Source organism: Tursiops truncatus, chromosome 9 (genome assembly GCF_011762595.2).
Source record: "Tursiops truncatus isolate mTurTru1 chromosome 9, mTurTru1.mat.Y, whole genome shotgun sequence".
Classification (NCBI taxonomy): Eukaryota; Metazoa; Chordata; class Mammalia; order Artiodactyla; family Delphinidae; genus Tursiops; species Tursiops truncatus.
The window spans coordinates 60,722,056-60,740,574 of record NC_047042.1 but is presented as its reverse complement, the minus strand read 5'-3'; the positions used below and the strand labels follow the sequence as shown (position 1 = coordinate 60,740,574).

Below are 18,519 nucleotides of genomic sequence, written 5' to 3'. Positions count from 1 at the left end.
TGTCTTTATAGTCTTTATAGTAATTTAACTATTAGTTTGGTAATTAAATAATTTTTACAAGATTGAATAAAAGAAAATACTCTTTTTTAGTGCCACCTGCGATTGTATTCAAATCACGGCACTTGACCAAAGCTCTGTTTTTTCTCCATTTATAATTTTTATTCATTTTTATGCTACTGTTTTAAAGTCAGATTAATATTTTAAGGTTCTTAAAGTAATTTTTGACATAATACATATGCATACAAAAACATATACACATAGCTATTAGGATCATTAACAGCTATATATTTTGAGGCAATTTTTCTCTCTTTGTGGGATGGGGAGACCTACCAATAGGCATTCTTAGACTTCTTTTCAAGTTATTGTTAAGCTTTAACATCCTACGATTTCCTTGATTGTCTCAGCCCCCCGGCTGATTAAGAGCCCCTTTTCTTACTCCCCAGATATCCAAACTTGTCTCTTTAGTGACATGAAAGTTTATCAGCATAGCTGTCACTCTCCCTACCATGTTATTGGTTTTTGTGCTTATCCCTGCCACTACACTGTGGTTACCTTGAGGGTCTGTGTCCCAGAGCCTCACATGCAGTGGGCTCACGTGTAGAGTGTCTCACATGTAGGGGGCTCACATGTAGAGTGTCTCACCTGTAGAGGGCTCGAAAGAGAGTGGCCTGACCTTGGGACTGGCATATAAATATCCTACCCAACTTCTAAACAATTTACATGAAAAGGGGGAAAAAGCCTTGCTCTTCTATACTTTCTCTGTAATTAAAGAATAAAGAGATGAGTGGAAATGTGTATATATTTTTAAAGACTTTGAAGTACAGTTGGGTATGCCATCTAAATGACAATGAAAATTAGCACGTGTGAATGAAGGTGGGATGAAGAGGCAAAGAGTATGTGTGAAATGGAGGTCAAGCTATGTGAGTATCACTAAATCCCAAAGCAAGCAGGCAAATAAAATGCTATCAAACCCAAGTCCCTACTTTTTTGGTCCAAGGCCCTGCATTAGGTGTGGCAAGGGAAATATTCCCAAGACATATTCCCTTGAGGATAAAATCTAATCCTCAAGGAGCTGACAGTCCAGCGGGGGAGGTGTAATCAACACACACACACACAATCTTTACTGTAACAAGCTCTCCATGCCAAGGCTACGAGAATACAGAGGAAGAGTGGTGCGCTAGCTTCACTTAGTGGGAAGTAGTTGAACTGACCCTCAAAGAAGGTGAAACATGAAAAGTTAGAGAGTAGATGAAAGTATACTGAGATGCATAATAAAACACTGAGGAAAAGCAAAGTGAAAAATAACCTGTGGATTCAGTTTTGAGCAAAAAAAGGAAAAGAAATGGGAGAAAGCAAAGGCTGGCTTCATACTAGTTTAGTTCTGACTGAAGTAACTAGAATGACCTTAAATGTCCTAGATTAAACAGAAGTTTGGAATAAGATGTAATGCTGAAGGGCTGAAAGATGAAGGGGTTAAATGAGGGGTGGAAGGCAAAAGATGCCTTGGTGGGAGATACTTCCCTTAGAAGTTGAGTACACTGACCTCTTCCATTTCGAAGGAGTCTCGTGCTTTGCCTGCAAGACAAGACAAGCTCTTGAGTTTGTTAGTCTGAAGTGAGTTCTCCTTTTGAGTTCTGTCCTTGACTAACCCCTCAGACACATAGGAAGGAGGAGCCTGCTTGGCCAGCATGGATGAGTGAGGACACTGCTTGCTCAGAAGAGCTTGGGGAGGATCACAAGCTGTCAAGTCATCACAGGCCTGAAGAGACCAGTGCTCTGCTGAAAGAGACAAATGACTTTGGTCGTGTTTGTTTGTCATGGCAACTCTGCTCCACACCCTGCTTCTGCAGAGACGATGGAAAATTTGTTTCTCATCTTCAATGACTGTGGTGCTCCCAGGCTATAATCCCGTCTAGTGTTCTGCTTTGAACCTATCCTAAAAAAGTTCACCCATTCTTCTTCGATGCTCTTTGGCTTCACTCACTGAGGTTCTTTGCACACTTTTCCCTTCATCTTCCTCTTTAGCTTTGTTCTGCAGGAAGGATGTTGACATCATTCAGCAAAGATGAGAAAGCACTGGCCACATGATCCAATATTTCCAGCTGTTAGAAACAGCCTGAACAATACAAGCAACACACAATTTTTAGTTTCAACGAAACTGCATTCATGTGGTAAAAACTGAAGAGATTTGTTAACTCATGTGATTTTCAAGATGGGAAGGACTTTAAGTTTCTGAAACTCAAGTTTTCCTTAGTGTGTGCCATTGATTATCAAGGAGGAGATTCCCCTACATAACAAGGTATCACTGTATTATAGGGAAAGAGAATGCCTTTTATATTTAGTTGAATATGCATGACTATATAGATTCATATAGTCTTTATGTGTTAATCTATAAAAACTATAGGCAAGGCTGAATCTTGAGATTAATGTCATGTGTTAAAGTAAATGTCAAAGAGTGAACCCAGCTCTTTCATACGAAGTGAGCTTGGAGATTCTTCCATTCTTCCATAGCTTGAGGCAGTCATCGTCCTCATCATCACCTCCATCATATCCATCTATACCCTTCACCTGAGAGTGTGGAAAGATCATGACACATGGAATCAGAAGGCCTGGATCCAAATCCCAGGTCAACCAGTCACTGAAAGTGTGACCACAAAGTAAATGAATTGATAGATTCATGGTGCTTAATCTTGTGCCTGGCACATAGTAAATGGCCCGTTTCTTCATCTGGAGAATGAGATAATAATACCAGTCTTACATACCTCTCACATCTGTTGTGAAAAACACAATGCTACATACATATCAGTTAAAATAAATGTGCGCAACTCAGGAAGGGAATGTATTGTCTTCAGTCTTCCAAGAGGTGATAGTCATTAATGTGAAAACCCATTTACCTTTCCAAACCAACCAGCTCCTCAACTTGTAAGTCTTTCTGAACCACCTGGCCTCACTCATTCGGGCAATATGCAAGAATTGGCTTAATTAGTATGTGGGAGAGATCTAATGTAGCAAGGGCTACTTTGGGGATGCATTGCCACTTTGAAAAAATTGTAAAAAATATTTTTGGTATCTCCAGACAGTAAAACCACAGTAATGGAAACAGAACATTTTGTTTTTATTACACAGCCTTCTCTCAACCCCAGTGATAGCATGAAGGGTTGCATAGCTCATCAACGGCCAAAGGCCCATTGGTGTGGAAGGATACTGCCCTCTGTTCTGTTGTTTGCACCATCATAGCAATGCTACAGACTCCTCCACGAGCAAATCATTATGCCTACCTGTTTTCTTCACCTGAAAGTGGAAGATATTAACCATTCTTAATTCTACTCCAAAAAAATGTGATGGGTGTCTTATGGGGGACTGTGATATTCTGTCAAGACCTAGAGGAACTCTTGGGTTCCAGATGTTTTCAGAAATACTCTGATTACGCTTCCCTCTTAAATTTAGTTGTAAGCTCAAGAGCATGATTGAATTGTAATTCCACTTTTACGATTGTCTTAGTATCCTTTCTATAGCAGATTTTTATACTTAGACTAACATAAAACCTATCGATTTAATTGGTTCAGGCAATTCAGAGAACATAATAGTGTGAAGTGTTGGATGGGGGTTTTGTCTGTTTGTTTTGCTTTGAGGTACACTGAACAATGAACCAACTGATTCTCATCCCTTCAAGTTGGAACGTTTTGTACTGACTTTGAAGGAGACATACTTTTCCATTCTGTCTACGGGACAACCAACTAATTTTACTATTGCTTCTTTTACATTTGACTTTCTCAGTTTTCTCGAGTTGAAGGTGTACTGTAAGTGTTGAGTCAGAATAGTTACCGTGCTCTATTAGCACAGGTCTAAGTGGTGGAAATTAGAGGGGGCCAGCAGTCACTGGATCAGGGGCCAACTCCTGGTTTCCCTATAATCCATGTGTCAATTTCATCTGTGAAATGTTTACTTCACAGATCTGCTCAATCACTCCTCAAATATTGGTAAGTGTTATTATTCTCCCCAAATAAATAACTGATCAAAGATTTTGCATCTCTGTGGGGCTTGGAGGAGGAGACAACAAAGAACGGTATTAATTTCTTCTAAAGGTAAAGAAACGTTACATTGCAACACCTTCAGTTTTGCATACTCTTTTTAAAAAATGTCGTTGCTGAGATTTCTGAGACCCATTTCACCCATATGAAAGCAGGGGAAACAGAAACTGAAATGAAAAATCTAAGTAAAACCTCTGTTCCTGATATTTGTTTGAGAGAAACACTTCATCTCACTTGACTTTCCTTTCAGGGAATTTATTTATTTAGAAGAATTTATTTAACAGAATTTTGGCATGTTCCGCAGTCCAAAATTCTGCAAACTCTATTCCACGGAGGAGATGTTCTTTAATGCCCCTCTAAAAGAGGTTCTGTACTGAAATGATTTTGAAAACGCTGCACTGCATCCCCTCTAGAAGACTGAGAGTGCACCTCAGCATATTAAACAAATCCTGCAGTAAATAAACCTGTTTAACTGTAAGCCATCTTTCTCTCAAATTATTTGAGCACAGTATACATGCTCCAAGAATATCCTCAGTAGTGTCCTAGAGAAAGGTATTCCATTGACCGTCAGCTGGAGAAAAATTGCAGCATGCATGATAACTATAAGATTTAAGCACAGTTAATCCACAAATCTGAAGATATGACAGATTTATAACTACCAATTACAGCTTGGGGTGGAAATAAGCAGTGTTCTAAGCCTCACAGATGAGAAAGTTAAGGTGTCACTTAGTGACTCATGAGCCAGATCCTGGTTGCTCTGACCTCTGGGTCTGTGGCTATGGTATGTATCAGTGCTGTTCACCAGTATTGTCTTCCTTCTGGGCATGCGGTACGATTGCACATTGTCACCCCTTTGGAGTTAACTGTGGCCACATGATTTATTTTGGACAATGAAGTGAGCACACTTGATATGTGTAAGTTCTGAGCAGGAGGCTTTAAGACCCAAGTATCGTTCTCTATTTCCACCTTTTCCCTGTCATTACAACCAGTGATGTTCCAGATAGTTGAGCCAAGTCCATGGATAAGGAAAACATCATGGAACAGATCTTTCTTCCTCCCAAAATATACACCAATCTGCAGTGGGCATGGAGAGTGATCATGACATAAACTTGTTTCTGTTTGAAGCCACTGAGATATTGGGGTTGATTGCTACTGTACAGATCTCCTGGCCCATCCCTCCTAATACTGTGGCTCATCTGACTGTTCATTGCCATTGCTGAGGTTCTGACGCCACGTGGTCCTCACTTACTGTACGAGTCAGGGTTCTCAATGTCCATTCGCTGCTTTTGAGCTTCGAGGAAAACACGGATGTTGATTCCTCTGGCTGCTGAGTCACAACCCAGGAATCTGGCTGGGATTCGTGTGTAGATGTCTGGCTCGTCAGCACCAAACCCCAGATCCAAGAGAATCTCCACTGGATCTTTTTCCCAAAATTCCAGCCATTCAGGAATGCTGCAGTAAAAATATGAATATCTTTATCCAGTAACAGTTCACTTAACCAAAAGCCATTTTTTTTCCTAGTCACCTCACCCACCCAATCTTCCAGAAATTGAGTAAAGGAGGAATCTGAATAGACAAACAGATGGTGCATTTCCTAGAACTCATATATACTTCCTAAAAGGACAGTCCTTCACCCCCGCTCAGGGACTGCTTGTCTGTACTTTAAAATGAGTTTACTTAACAGGTTTTCCATTTCACAACAGGCAGGTGTTAAATTAGATATGGCAGGGATATTGTGGGACAAAAACCAGAGGCAGTGAAGTGATAACCACAAAAAATGGTAGTTGATGGCAATATGAAACAGAAGAAAAAAAAATCAACCCTGAAAACAGTAGACTAAAAAAAAGAATATTTAAAAAGAGTATCAGTCTGGGGCGTCCCCAGTCACGCAGATTTGTTGAGGATATCACTAAATGGAGACTACAGGACTAATGTTCACAAATAATGACTTTAAGTCCCTAGGTGAGGTTAAAATATGTTCTGTATTTTTTTGGACTTGGCTGAGAAGCAAGAAGTACTTTTTTCAACTTGTTTTATTCAGTGCTGGCACTTAAAATGATACCCTGCAGTTATGTGGAAATTATATTTATATATACCAGCTCACTTCCCCCTCACTGACTACCCATTTACACAAATATTTATTGAACGTCTGTCATGTTCTAGGCTCTCTGGTAGGCATCTAAGGAACAAAAAAGAACAAAAATAATATAGTCCTGCTTTCTAATGGCTCACATTCTCACGGCCAAGAATATAATTATTGATTGACTTGTCATTAAAAATACTTTCAATATTATTTACTTTTTTAAATCTATATTTAATCAGGTAAGAAAGACATAAAATACACTCACTTTGTTAAAAATTGCAATGTCCTACATAAGGGTCTCTCTCCCCTTGGCCATTACCCCTGCAAATCCTGACTGCCTTCCTACTGAATTTATGTGTATCCTTCCAGACATTTTCTTTTTATGTAGTTACATATATGCTTTATAGTTTTCACTTGTTGGCTTTATAAGCAGTAACACATTCTGTGTATCTTTCTGCATCTTGATTTTTTTCCTTTTAAAATATGACTTAAAGATCATTGCAAGTTAGTATAGTTATCTCTACCTATTCCTTTCATCACTGTATAGAATTCCATAAAGTGGGTGGGCCAATAGTTTAACTGGCCATTTCCCCATTGACAGATATTTAGTCCACCTTCACTGAATCTTTTACATCGTTCTTGCAAGTTGGGGTTCTGAAATCCTTTATTCATTCTCTCATCCATCCATTCAACAAGTATTTCTCAAGTGCCTATTTGTAATTTCATGAAATCCATCGTTGAAGAGAATGATTTTTCTGGATGAAAAGTGCCTGGAAATCACGTACCTTTGTGGTATACTTGCAGCAGAATGGCCAGAGTTGAAACTGGTCCCTCTGGAGAGAGTGGGAGTTTCTAAACACTGATGCAGAGATCTGCAGTCGGGGGAGGGGGGGAAATACCAACGATGAGATGTGTTGATTTAGATAGTGCCCTGGGAGGTCACTGTGACTCTTTCCCTTCCAGAGCAAACATTTGCATTTCCTCTTTATTTCTAATAATCTCGTAATGGCCGCACCTTTGAAGAAGAGAGAGTGTGCAGCAGAGGAACTGCTCCTCTCTTCAAGAGCGTTGTGTTACAGAAGGTGTAGGAATTTAAGTGTTAGGTGCCCACAAGTACTCATTATAAGGTGACAGAATGTCTCACTTTGGACAGATGGCGAATCATTGGGGAACCTTTCAGGAATACAGCTTTGCTAGGCACCAACTTTCAGGAAAAAGTTAAAATTATGTGATGAAAGAGGTAGAGCAAGCAACCACTGAAGCAACTCTGCATGAATTCTCGTAGTGGTGGAGGGTTTCATACTGCATGGTTACCACTCTCTAAGTGCTGTCTCCTGTGGTCATCCATACGCAACACTAACAAACTCCTTTCTTATGGCAAAGGCAAAAAAACCACGAGCATCTCTCCCTGCAAATAGGCCTGCAATGCAAGTCATCTGAAAGGGTTTCCAAACAGAATGGAACCCTGTTATAATATAGTTCACTTTTATATGGCTCAGATATGCCATAACATATCTAGCCTCATCAAATATAACAGCAAGTGGGCACAAAATTGGAATTTATCAAAGAATACAATGTTGATATCAATTCTCCCAAGGAGACCAAGTTATTTTACATGGGCTCCTGAATTTGCCTTAGCCTGGTCCACATTTGGTAAGAAGAGCTGGGCCCCGCCTCTTCTTTGTTTAATTGCTTCTCTGTATTAAGGCTGAGAAAATGCACGTTTCTCAATAATAAAGATTCTGTTTTAGCAGATGACTGAGCTGGCTGAGAGCCTTGGAAGGCAGGAAGAAGATACCTTTTACTTACTGCCTCCCCTCCGTTTGCATTAGGTTTGCCATAATTTTTGTTTCACTCTGTGTTTGAGATTCACACTTTATTTTATAATGTTCAGCAGAGCTACCCAGAAACTGCCCTGACCTTGGATCCAGGAGAGTCCACGTACAGTCAAAATTCCAATCAAGCTGTAGGAGCATGGGTGAGTCACTGACCTTAACTTGTCATTTTCCTCTTCAACAAAACGAGTTGCCTGAGAGATTTCTGTGGTCCCCACGCCTCTATGATTCTGTGAGTAGCAAAAACATCTAATCTTCTAAGAGGGAAAAACTATGCCGAAGTAGCATTTTAGGTCTGAATCGGTAGGAGGTAGAGGGATACAGTGTTGAACGTTTGGTTTTCGACAAGTTCGAATTATCCGGAGAAGGCAAGAGTGACTAGAGCGTGGGAAGCAGAGTTCCCAAGCCCCAGAAGCACACTGTCTGTTCCGGTGGTTCTTATACTAGAGTGGGCCTCAGAATATTTGAAGGGCTTGCAAAAACATAGATTTCTGATCCCTACATCCAGATTTTCTGATGTGATGTGAGTGGGGTGAGGCTTGGAAACTTGCAGTTCTACTAAGTTGCCAGGTGATGTTCCTGCTGCTGTTGAGACCCGTTTGGGACCTAGTCTCTCTCCTCATATTAGGGACACTCAAAATGCTTTCGACCTAACAGTGGAAACCGTAGGCATTCTTGTCCAGCAAATATGGACATAATAATGTCCATAATAATGGACAATATGGAAACACAGATGTAACTACTTTATGAACAGGTCCTTATGAACAGCTGAATTTTAGTAGAATACCATTTACACAGATGCTTTAATTAAACTCCTAACATTGGAAACTGTAGGCATTCTTGTCCAGCAAACAGCGTGATAATAACGGACAATATGAAAATAATGAATGTAACTACTTTATGCACAGGTCCTCATGAATAGCTGAATTTTAGTAGAATACCATTTACGTGGATGCTTTCATTAAACTCCCCCCAAGCCAGCATTTGCTGAGTTAATTTGCACATTCCTTTATGACAATTAAAGAACCTCTATCTCTCTCGAGGCTGGTACAAATGGTTTAGGCACTGTGGCTAAACCAGTGACAAGATCCCAAGATCCATGGCATTATAAAGAGACCTCCTCACTTCCACTTCATTTATGAAAGACGCGGCTGTAAAATCCTGCAGTGAAATAACAGTGACTCTGTCACCTACCTCCTGTAGTCTTTCACAGTCATTTGAACCATTCCTTGTTCATGAAAAGGAACTGCAACAAAAAAGAGGAGATGAGCTTAATTTCCTTTTTTTCTAAAGGAAGGTTTTCTCACCTTCCAACAAACCAACATGGCATTGATTTCCATATCCAAGACTGTGTCAGCCTGAGATAAAAGGCATCTCTGTAGTGAACAAGACAGAATGTAATTAATGGCTAAATTGTGTGATAAGCACTTGAAGAAATGTGGTACTTGCTCAGTGAAGGGGGAAGTCAGTGGCAAATGACGTAGTCAGCAAAGATTTCATGGAGGAAACAGTACTTGTCTTGGATTTTTAAGAATGGGGAGAATTTGATAAATGGAAAAGAGGTGTCATTATGAAAGAAGAGTGTCTATAGCAAGTGCCAAGCACAGTGATAGGGCTATAGGCTGATTAGATCACAAGGCATTTTGGAATACTCTCTCCTGGTACAAAAGGTTGAGGAGCAAGGATGGGGACAGGCAAAAGAATACATGAAGAACCCAGCATTCACGGAGCAGTTTCCATTAATTTGTATCACCTAATCCTTACAACAGTCTTATAATTTAGGACCTATTCTTATTTTTCAGATAAGGAAACTGAGACTCACAGAAGTTGAGTAATGAGCCCATGACCACACAGTCAGAAGTAGCAGATCCAGGAATTTATCATTACATTTATTATTGATTATAGCAATAATAGTTACTATTTATTTAACATTAAGCTTGTGTGAGGCAATGTGCTAAGCATGTTACATGCACAATCTGTTTATCCGTGAAATAGGTATCATTCATGCCCACTTAAGAGAAATAAATTGAGGCTCAGAGTAAATAAATTTCCCATGGCCAGTAGGGTGCCACAGCTTATTTTTATTTGTTGCTGTTGTTTCTTTTCAAGACACTATGCTGTCAACAGATTGTCTTGTTGCTTATTCGAAAGCTGGAAAGAAGAGTTTATTATGTACGTGTTAGGACATGGAAAACGATAAAAAGTTTTTGAGCGAACAAGTAAATGTGAGAAGGACGATGCTGAAAGTCCATTTGCCTGGTTAGTGGTGCTGAGGACAGAATAGAAGAGCTACATATTGGATGTCAGAGAGGCCTATTCAGGGGCCGAAGCGGTACTCAGAACCTGTGTTGTGAGGTAACGCTGCGGTAGACATCTGCAGAAGGAAGTGTTCAGAAGACAGGCAGTTCCTCAGAAGTCCCCCACTCCATCCCCAGGGCTTCCAATTTCCTCTCACTGTGGCTCTCCTGGGCGCAAATGTGTGACATGTATCAAACTGGAAGTATTACCACCCAGCACTTCTATGAGAATGTAAAGTTCTTCACCATAAGAAATATAACACAGGTTGGGAGAGATTTTGGAAAAACAAGCTTAAATGATTGAAACATACATAAAAAAGGAAAATAATAAAGGGCTCTTCAGTCTGGAGCCAGAGTTCCTCTCTGGGTAGGGGGTCTCTGAATAGATCTCAAGGTATCTGGGAACTTGTCTCTGAGTAACAAATTTTGAGGGTGAAGATAAGAATACTCATAGTTTTCAGCTGTTTTTTTTTAAGGTTCAGTGACCCTGCCGAATGGAAAAGGGCAACTGGTCTAGAAAGATAAAGACTAGAGGTATATTACTGAGGTGTGAGCAAATAGTGGATTCTTAATTAAGTCCGAAATACATAACTACAATTTTAAAAGGTAATGAGAAAACAGATACAGTAAGTTCTGCCCTACAAAACAAATGGAATTCTGTCACCACAAGAGCTATACAGGGTGAAAAATATTAATCTATGATAAAGGTTTAAAAATAAAGTATATATCTCCATGCTACCACTCTCATAGCAGACATCATTAATCAATTACACCAGTTTCTCATAGAGCCTAGATAGGCTCTCAAAATTGTCAGGAATTGAATGAGATGAAGCTTTTATGCCATTCTTTGTGTAGAGTAAACTTCATGAGTAGTTTTTTTTTTTGAATAAACAAACTTCACCCTTTGTTTAGAATAAACTATGAGTTTAGAATAAACTGCTTCATAGAACATTATAGGGAGCCACTACCAAGGATGGAATATCAAGGTGAATGGTCATTATTACGATACAAATGTGACATTTACTAAATGTGCTATGTGATATCTGGTGACAGTTATTCATGTAAGTTAAAATATCTGACTCAAACTTATGCACCAATTTAGAAATTAGCTTAGAATCCAAACTCCAGTCTTTTGCCCATTACCTCAGTAGTTTTAAAACTATGCGTTTTAGTGAGGAATTCTTTTGCAAATTTCTAGTAATTTAAATAGATAAAAGGAGTGCTGTTCTGGGCAGAGTGGTCTCCCATTTAGCTCTTCCTTCACTCTGTCAGTCACCTCCACAATCCAGAGTTTGAAAAACTCATCTATTCAACACCAAATCGCTCACCTAGGCAGGCATTGCTAATCCACTGCAGCACTCTTGCTCACTGAACTCAGTCTCAAACCTTCTCAAATCATAAAGCCAATGCCAATTGATTAAAGTTGTCACATGGGAGAAAGCCTATTTGCCACTTTATTAATCATGTTATAGATGCCAGCACAGTATAATATTTTGGCAGTCATGTTGTAATGACTTGATGAATTAAATAATAGGTTGCCCCAAATGGAAGGTTAAAATAAATATTTATCATTTTCAGCAATCTTTTGTCTATTTCTCCCTGCCCCCACCATCTCCATCTATTGCTCTGCATGTATCTCACAAAGGCAGGCTCCATTTGTGCCTAGTTAGCTCATCCAGGGAATTCTGGAATTTCTGAGCAGCTCTTGCATAAAATACTCTGGGGTTCTAGGACATTTGGCGTCATATCCTGCCAGTACCGCCACTCTTGCCACTGCCTCAGTCTTTTCTGGTTGTCTGCTATTGCTCTGGATTTCCTAGAACATGTGAACGGATGTGTACGTCCAGGCCAGGGGTCTGGCATTGTGGCCACAGTGAATTGTTCAAACTGTTGGACAGGAAATGAACCATTTTCAGATACTGATGAAAAGAGTTAGCTCAGCCTTGTTGAGTTTTCAAAAACCCTAGCCCCACAGAACATCCAAGTCATCCATAAAATTCCACATCCCTTCACTCAGGGCTTCTTCATGAGATTCTAGTGCCCACACAGATCTAGTAGCCACATTCCACGGACCACACACGCTGCAGCTCTGCAGTCCAGGTTCAGGAGCAATCTGGTTGCCAAGAAACCAAGGGCAGCCCCAAAGGGGAAGGAAGCCCCTGAAAGAAACATATTTTCTAAGGAACATGCAAAGTGGACCTGGCTAGTTCACCGAAGCGTTGTTTTCTGGTCTGATGACACACATGAAAGCCTTACACAGTTTTAGCATCAGCGGGCCCTGTAAGGCCCAGCCGTCGCTGACAGCTAGGGGCTGGGCAGGATGTTTGACCCCCCTCACCTGAATCTCGCACTTACTGATATACAGATATAGCTTTTACATCTTTTGTTAGACTCTATACTCTTTCTTTTCGATCTTGTTTAAAATGACACAAATGTCTATCTCTATCCAATATATTCAGACACATAGCCTTCTCTGCTGCCAAGCTTAGATTCTGGAGAAAATGAAGCCAGGGAAAATCGATATAATTTTTGAAACTCACAAGACAAGCCTGATTTTTAAAATTGTAATATAATTATCAAAAATCAATTAGCTTCACTGCTTCATTTCCATTTTTCACTCCCTGGACACCCTGAGTCCTGGGAGACCAAGAGGCATTTTTAGCATTACTACGTGTTTACTTCCTGATGACTGTGGAAACAGGAACTGGCCTTCCCAGTGTTGGACGCTGACAGTTGAGTCTTGCACAGGACAATGTGAAACTATTATTCCTTGCCTGTTTGAGTTTTCTTTGGTTTTACTTTAGCTTTTTTTTTTTCCACTTTGTTAATTTGTAAGGTAAACTTCCTGGAACCTGAGGACAACCTGGTCAGGGTCAGGCCCTTGCTTCTTTGCCTGTTTTCAATAATGAACCTGAAGCTGGTAGCCCAGTTCTCAGCAGCATTGGTATTCCCAGGCTTTTGTTAAAACCCAGAAGATCCAGCAGCCCTGGCTCAGGTCTCTTCAGGGCAACATCTGCTGGAGGTGATGCGCCCTGCAATTCTCTGCAGTCTCCCCGCCTGCCTGGTTCATTAGCACTCACCTGCCTGGCTCACAGAAGCATTTAAGTCTGTGACCTCTGATCAGAGCACAAATTTGACACCTAGGGAATGCCATCATGGGACAAACAAGCTGCTCCTGTTACCCCAGATTTCCCCAAGCTTCTTCAGGTACAAGGTGGGACCCTTACAGATGCACCTGTGTTCACCACATAAGCCTGCCTGCTAAGCCTGCTCAAATCCACACTGGCTTCTCTGGGCGCTTGGCTCTGATATTTTCTCCATTTCTTTGTCCTCCCAAGATAGCACTCTTATTAGGTTTTTAGAGCCAGATTTTACTCTCTAAAAGCATTGAGGGAACAAAGAAAGAAAGAAAAAATTCAAGTTCTCCTATCCTCAAGATTCCTAAGGGTTGGTCTGAAGGAAAATTAAAGTGAGAAAAAAAAAATTCCCTGCTCTACTCAATACATCCCATTGCATGGGTTAAAACGCCAGCTCTGATTCCCTTTTAGATACTTGAGTCTCCAGCCACCCTCCCTACTGTTAGGTGGACTTCTGCCATCTGAAGCAGCAGACACTGCACTTAACCCTGCAAAATGTATTACTGGAGAAGATGTAGTGAGATATGCAGAAGGCACTAATTAGCACCTTTATTGGCTTGGAAAGCATTTTTTATTTTGGTTTTCCTAAGCATTTCTGACTGATTCATGGAAGACATTTGGTTTTTTGGAATATCGTCCAATAGACTAATCAAATTGCATTTTCACAGGCCTCTAAAATAATAGCATTCTGCAGCTTTCTGTATATTTAACTCCTGCATGACCAAGACACTTAGTAGAGGCAGTCATCAGGGTTTGTTTGTCTCAGTTGGTAACATATTAAACTATATTCTTACAAGAAAAAGAGACTCTGACATTCTCCCTGACCCTCATGCTCAGAACTTTAAAGCCAGTTGTGATGCTTTGCTCTTCTTAACCCAGATAGCTGTTTATTTTCCAGATGCTGTGGACTCTTCTTCTCTATTCCTCTGCTGACACCCAGCCCAAGCTCTCATCACCCCAAGCCTGAGGTCATAATAGCTTCTTCCCAAAGGGTGCACCTTCTTCCCATTGCCAGGATAAACACTGGAATCTGTCATCTCTCTTCTTAGAAACCATTCATAACTCATTACAATAGAGATGGCAAATGTGAAACACACCTGCTTCAATTCCCCAACGCTGCACCTGTGGAGTTATTACTTATTATTCATGACCCTCTATCCAGGTGAACAAAGATATGGCTTCACAGTTCTACTCAACACAGACCCCAGCTGTAACTACCCATCCTTTGGCTGGTACTTGAGATGACACTTCTTTGCCATCCCTGTCCTAAGACGTCAAGCGTGATTCCCTTTCTGCATTTTAAGGCATTTATAACCTGACCACACCCTATTTAACAGAAACATGTCTCCCTTTGCTCCTTAGCGTGAAACCTTTTCTCTAGTCTTATCACCCTATATGCTTTCCTGCACACATTCAGTTTGCTTCTCACTCTGTGCCTTTATTCAAGCTCCTATTGCTTCCAGGAAATGACATCGACTTGCTTTGTCTCTTTGTTTTTTCAAAACCATATTTCTCTTTGATTGACTAGCTCAGGTCTCACCTTTTTTTGAAGATTGCCCAATCTGACTAAATCATGTTTATTATGGACCAGTTTTACTAAGATCTTTTTGTTGACTAGCTTTAGGGAAACCAGATGTGTGAGAGAGAATTCTTGCCTCAGTGGCCTTTACAATTTTGTTAATGAGGCCGATCATATACTAATAATTTGAGGCAGCACAGACCAAGTGTCATATGGGTAGAACCCATGATGGATGTCACTGATGTTCAGAAGAGAGACTGAGTCTCTTAGTGCAGATGTCAGGAAGGGCCTTACAGAGAATATGGGACTTGGGTAAAGTCTCAAAAGAAGGGCAAGAGGTAAACGGAACAGGAAAGACTTTAAGACAGGAGGAACTGGATGAAGAAAGAGAAAGAACTAGGTATAATGAGAGGAGATGAGACTAGACAGTCTTGTAGAAAATTGGAACAGGTTATATTCACATTGTAAAGGTCCTGGAAAGTCAGAGTGACATACCTGAGGGCAGGAGTCATATATTCTACATCTTTGCATCCTCCACCTTGCATAGTTCTCTGCTTTGAATGTTTTCATTTGATAAACATTATGCTTTCATATTATAAACATTCTTATAATATAGACAACAAATTTAGAACTGGATCTTGTAAGTTCTTATTATTTAATAGTTTTTTTAAAAATTAATTTATTGATTGATTTTTGGCTGCGTTGGGTCTTTGTTGTTGTGCGTGGGCATTCTCTAATTGTGGCGAGCGGGGACTAGTCTTGGTTGTGGTACTCGGGCTTCTCGTTGCGGTGGCTTCTCTTGTTGTGGAGCACGGGCTCTAGATGCGTGGGCTTCAGTAGTTGTGGCATGTGGGCTAAGTAGTTGTGGCTCACAGGCTCTAGAGCGCAGGCTCAGTAGTTGTGACGCACTGGCTTAGTTGCTCCGTGGCATGTGGGATCTTCCCGGACCAGGACTTGAACCTATGTCCCCTGCATTGGCAGGCACTTTCAGTCTGTATGCGTCCCTAGGTCTGAAGTGGGTCTCTTGTAGACAGCATATATATGGGTCTTGTTTTAGTATCCATTCAGCAAGCCTGTGTCTTTTGTTTGGAGCATTTAATCCATTCACGTTTAAGGTAATTACTGATATGTATGTTCCTATGACCATTTTATTAATTGTTTTGGGTTTATTATTGTAGGTTCTTTTCCTCTCTTGTGTTTCCTGCCTAGAGAAGTTCCTTTAGCATTTGTTGTAGAGCTGGTTTGGTGGTGCTGAATTCTCTTAGCTTTTGCTTGTCCATAAACCTTTTGATTTCTCCATCGAATCTGAATGAGATCCTTGCTGGGTAGAGTAATCTTGGTTGTAGGTTCTTCCCTTTCATCACTTTATCATGCCACTCCCTTCTGGATTGTAGAGTTTCTGCTGAGAAATCAGCTGTTAACCTTATGGGAGTTCCCTTGTATGTTATTTGTCATTTTTCCCTTGCTGCTTTGAATAATTTTTCTTTGTCTTTAATTTTTGCCAATTTGATTACTATGTGTCTCGGCATGTTTCTCCTTGGGTTTATCCTGTATGGGACTCTCTGCGCTTCCTGGACTTGGGTGGCTATTTCCTTTTCCATGTTAGGGAAGTTTTTGACTACAATTTCTTCAAACATTTTCTTGGGTCCTTTCTCTCTCTCTTCTTGTTCTGGGACCCCTATAACATGAATGTTGTTGCGTTTAATGTTGTCCCAGAGGTCTCTTAGGCTGTCTTCCTTTCTTTTCGTTCTTTTTTCTTTATCCTGTTCCGCAGCAGTAAATTCCATCATTCTGTCTTCCAGTTCACTTATCCGTTCTTCTGCCTCAGTTATTCTGCTATGGATTCCTTCTAGAGTATTTTTCATTTCAGTTATTGTATTGTTCATCTCTGTTTGTTTGTTCTTTAATTCTTGTAGATCTTTGTTAAACATTTCTTGCATCGTCTCGATCTTTGCCTCCATTCTTTTTCTGAGGTCCTGGAGAATCTTCCCTATCGTTGTTCTGAATTCTCTTTCTGGAAGATTGCTCATCTCCATTTCATTTAGTTGTTTTTCGGGGGATTTATCTTGTTCTTTCATCTGGTACGTAGTCCTTTGCTTTTTCATCTTGTCTGTCTTTCTGTGAATGTGGTTTTTGTTCCACAGGCTGCAGGATTGTAGTACTTCTTGCTTCTGCTTTCTTCCCTCTCTACAATTATTTTTAATTAATAATATTTAAATCTTCATTATGTACCTCAAGTGTAAATGAAATAAGGTTTTATCAATACAAGAACGCCCTTAAATGGAAGTGTCCCTTTTTGCCATCCAAGCTTGGCTCACAGAAATAAGGAAAAGCTAGGGATAAAATTAATGGCCATGGATTTACACCAGTATGCAGTATACTGGTTTCTGGTAAAAAGAGCATGAACTTTGAAATCAAACAGAATTCAAATCATGTGTCCACCTCTTTGGCTTTATGTGGTTTTAGGTACATCTCTTAACTTTACCGAGTCTCTGTTTCTTCAATATTTAATGAGGTTAATCAATCACCTTGTTTGAGAAATACTTCATGATATTTTTAAAATATGCAACAGGCACTCAATATATGATAATTACGAATTATTACTAATTATAAGTTTGAGACTGAAATGTATAGGGATCAGAAACCTCAGGAAAAACCTGAGTGAACCTCAGGAAAAAAAAACAATAACCATGGAATTTTCCAACTCTTAAGGGCTAGTACCTCACTCATGTCGATTTTCCAAGAGTTTAGTTTCTTATAATTTAAAATTTCTGGAGTTAAGGTAGAATGGGCTTCTTATGACTTTCTAGAAAACTAATTTGATGCATCTTTTTTATTTTACGATCCAGATGTGGCCATTTTTCATTTCTACAGATACTTGACTGACATTTAAAAAATTAGCATTGTCCTACTTCAAAACATTTAAATTCATGAGGACTGAGTTGTGGCCGTAAAAGCTGGTACACAAGAGTCAGAAGACCTGGAGGGAGAAGTAGATGCCAGTGAACTGACCCACATTGTTCATGCTTTGACTTTTCTAGCAGGGACACTGATGCAGAGCTTTCCTCCCAGGATACTTCCAGGAGTGTCCATGCATAACACGGATGGTAAATTATACTATAGTCCTCTAGAGAGGAAACGTGGCTGCAGAGTCAGACAGACCCATGTTCAAATCTCAACTCACTTATCTACTAACTGGGTTACTTTGGGCAAGTTACTTAATGTTTCTGAGTCTCATTTTCCTCTTTGCAAAAGTTACTAATGATAATATCCACCACAGAAGATGGTTCTGGTAAATGAGATAATATACACAAAAAGTACCTAGACTGTGTGCCCTCCACATGTACTAATTTCATTCCCCTCTGGGAGCTCTACCTGGCATAATGGTGGTGAACAAGATAGGCCAACCAGATTCCAGTTTAATAAAAATTAGACTTTAAAATAAATTAGACTTTAGGTAGCTGCAGAGCAGCATGAAAGCCAAAAAATCGCCATTAGAAGCCAAGACCTGACCTTGGCCATCTCAAGACATAGGAGGAAATCAGCAATAGGGCCACTGAAGCCTTATTCCACCTCTTCATGTTATTTGAGGTCCACTAGAATGCTTTCCATGGGAG

The 18,519-nt window shown here is 40.1% G+C and overlaps 1 protein-coding gene across 1 annotated transcript in view; it reads right to left on the bottom strand.

Moving 5' to 3' along the window:
* Window positions 1-18,519, bottom strand: part of ITPRID1 (ITPR interacting domain containing 1) — a 69,502-nt gene that overhangs the window by 46,155 nt on the left and 4,828 nt on the right. Inside the window, 7 exon segments of the mRNA XM_019930289.2 lie at window positions 1,544-1,824; window positions 1,827-1,941; window positions 1,943-2,035; window positions 2,037-2,116; window positions 5,281-5,483; window positions 6,900-6,986; window positions 9,144-9,195. Coding sequence (XP_019785848.2) covers window positions 1,544-1,824; window positions 1,827-1,941; window positions 1,943-2,035; window positions 2,037-2,116; window positions 5,281-5,483; window positions 6,900-6,986; window positions 9,144-9,195 — 911 coding nt within the window.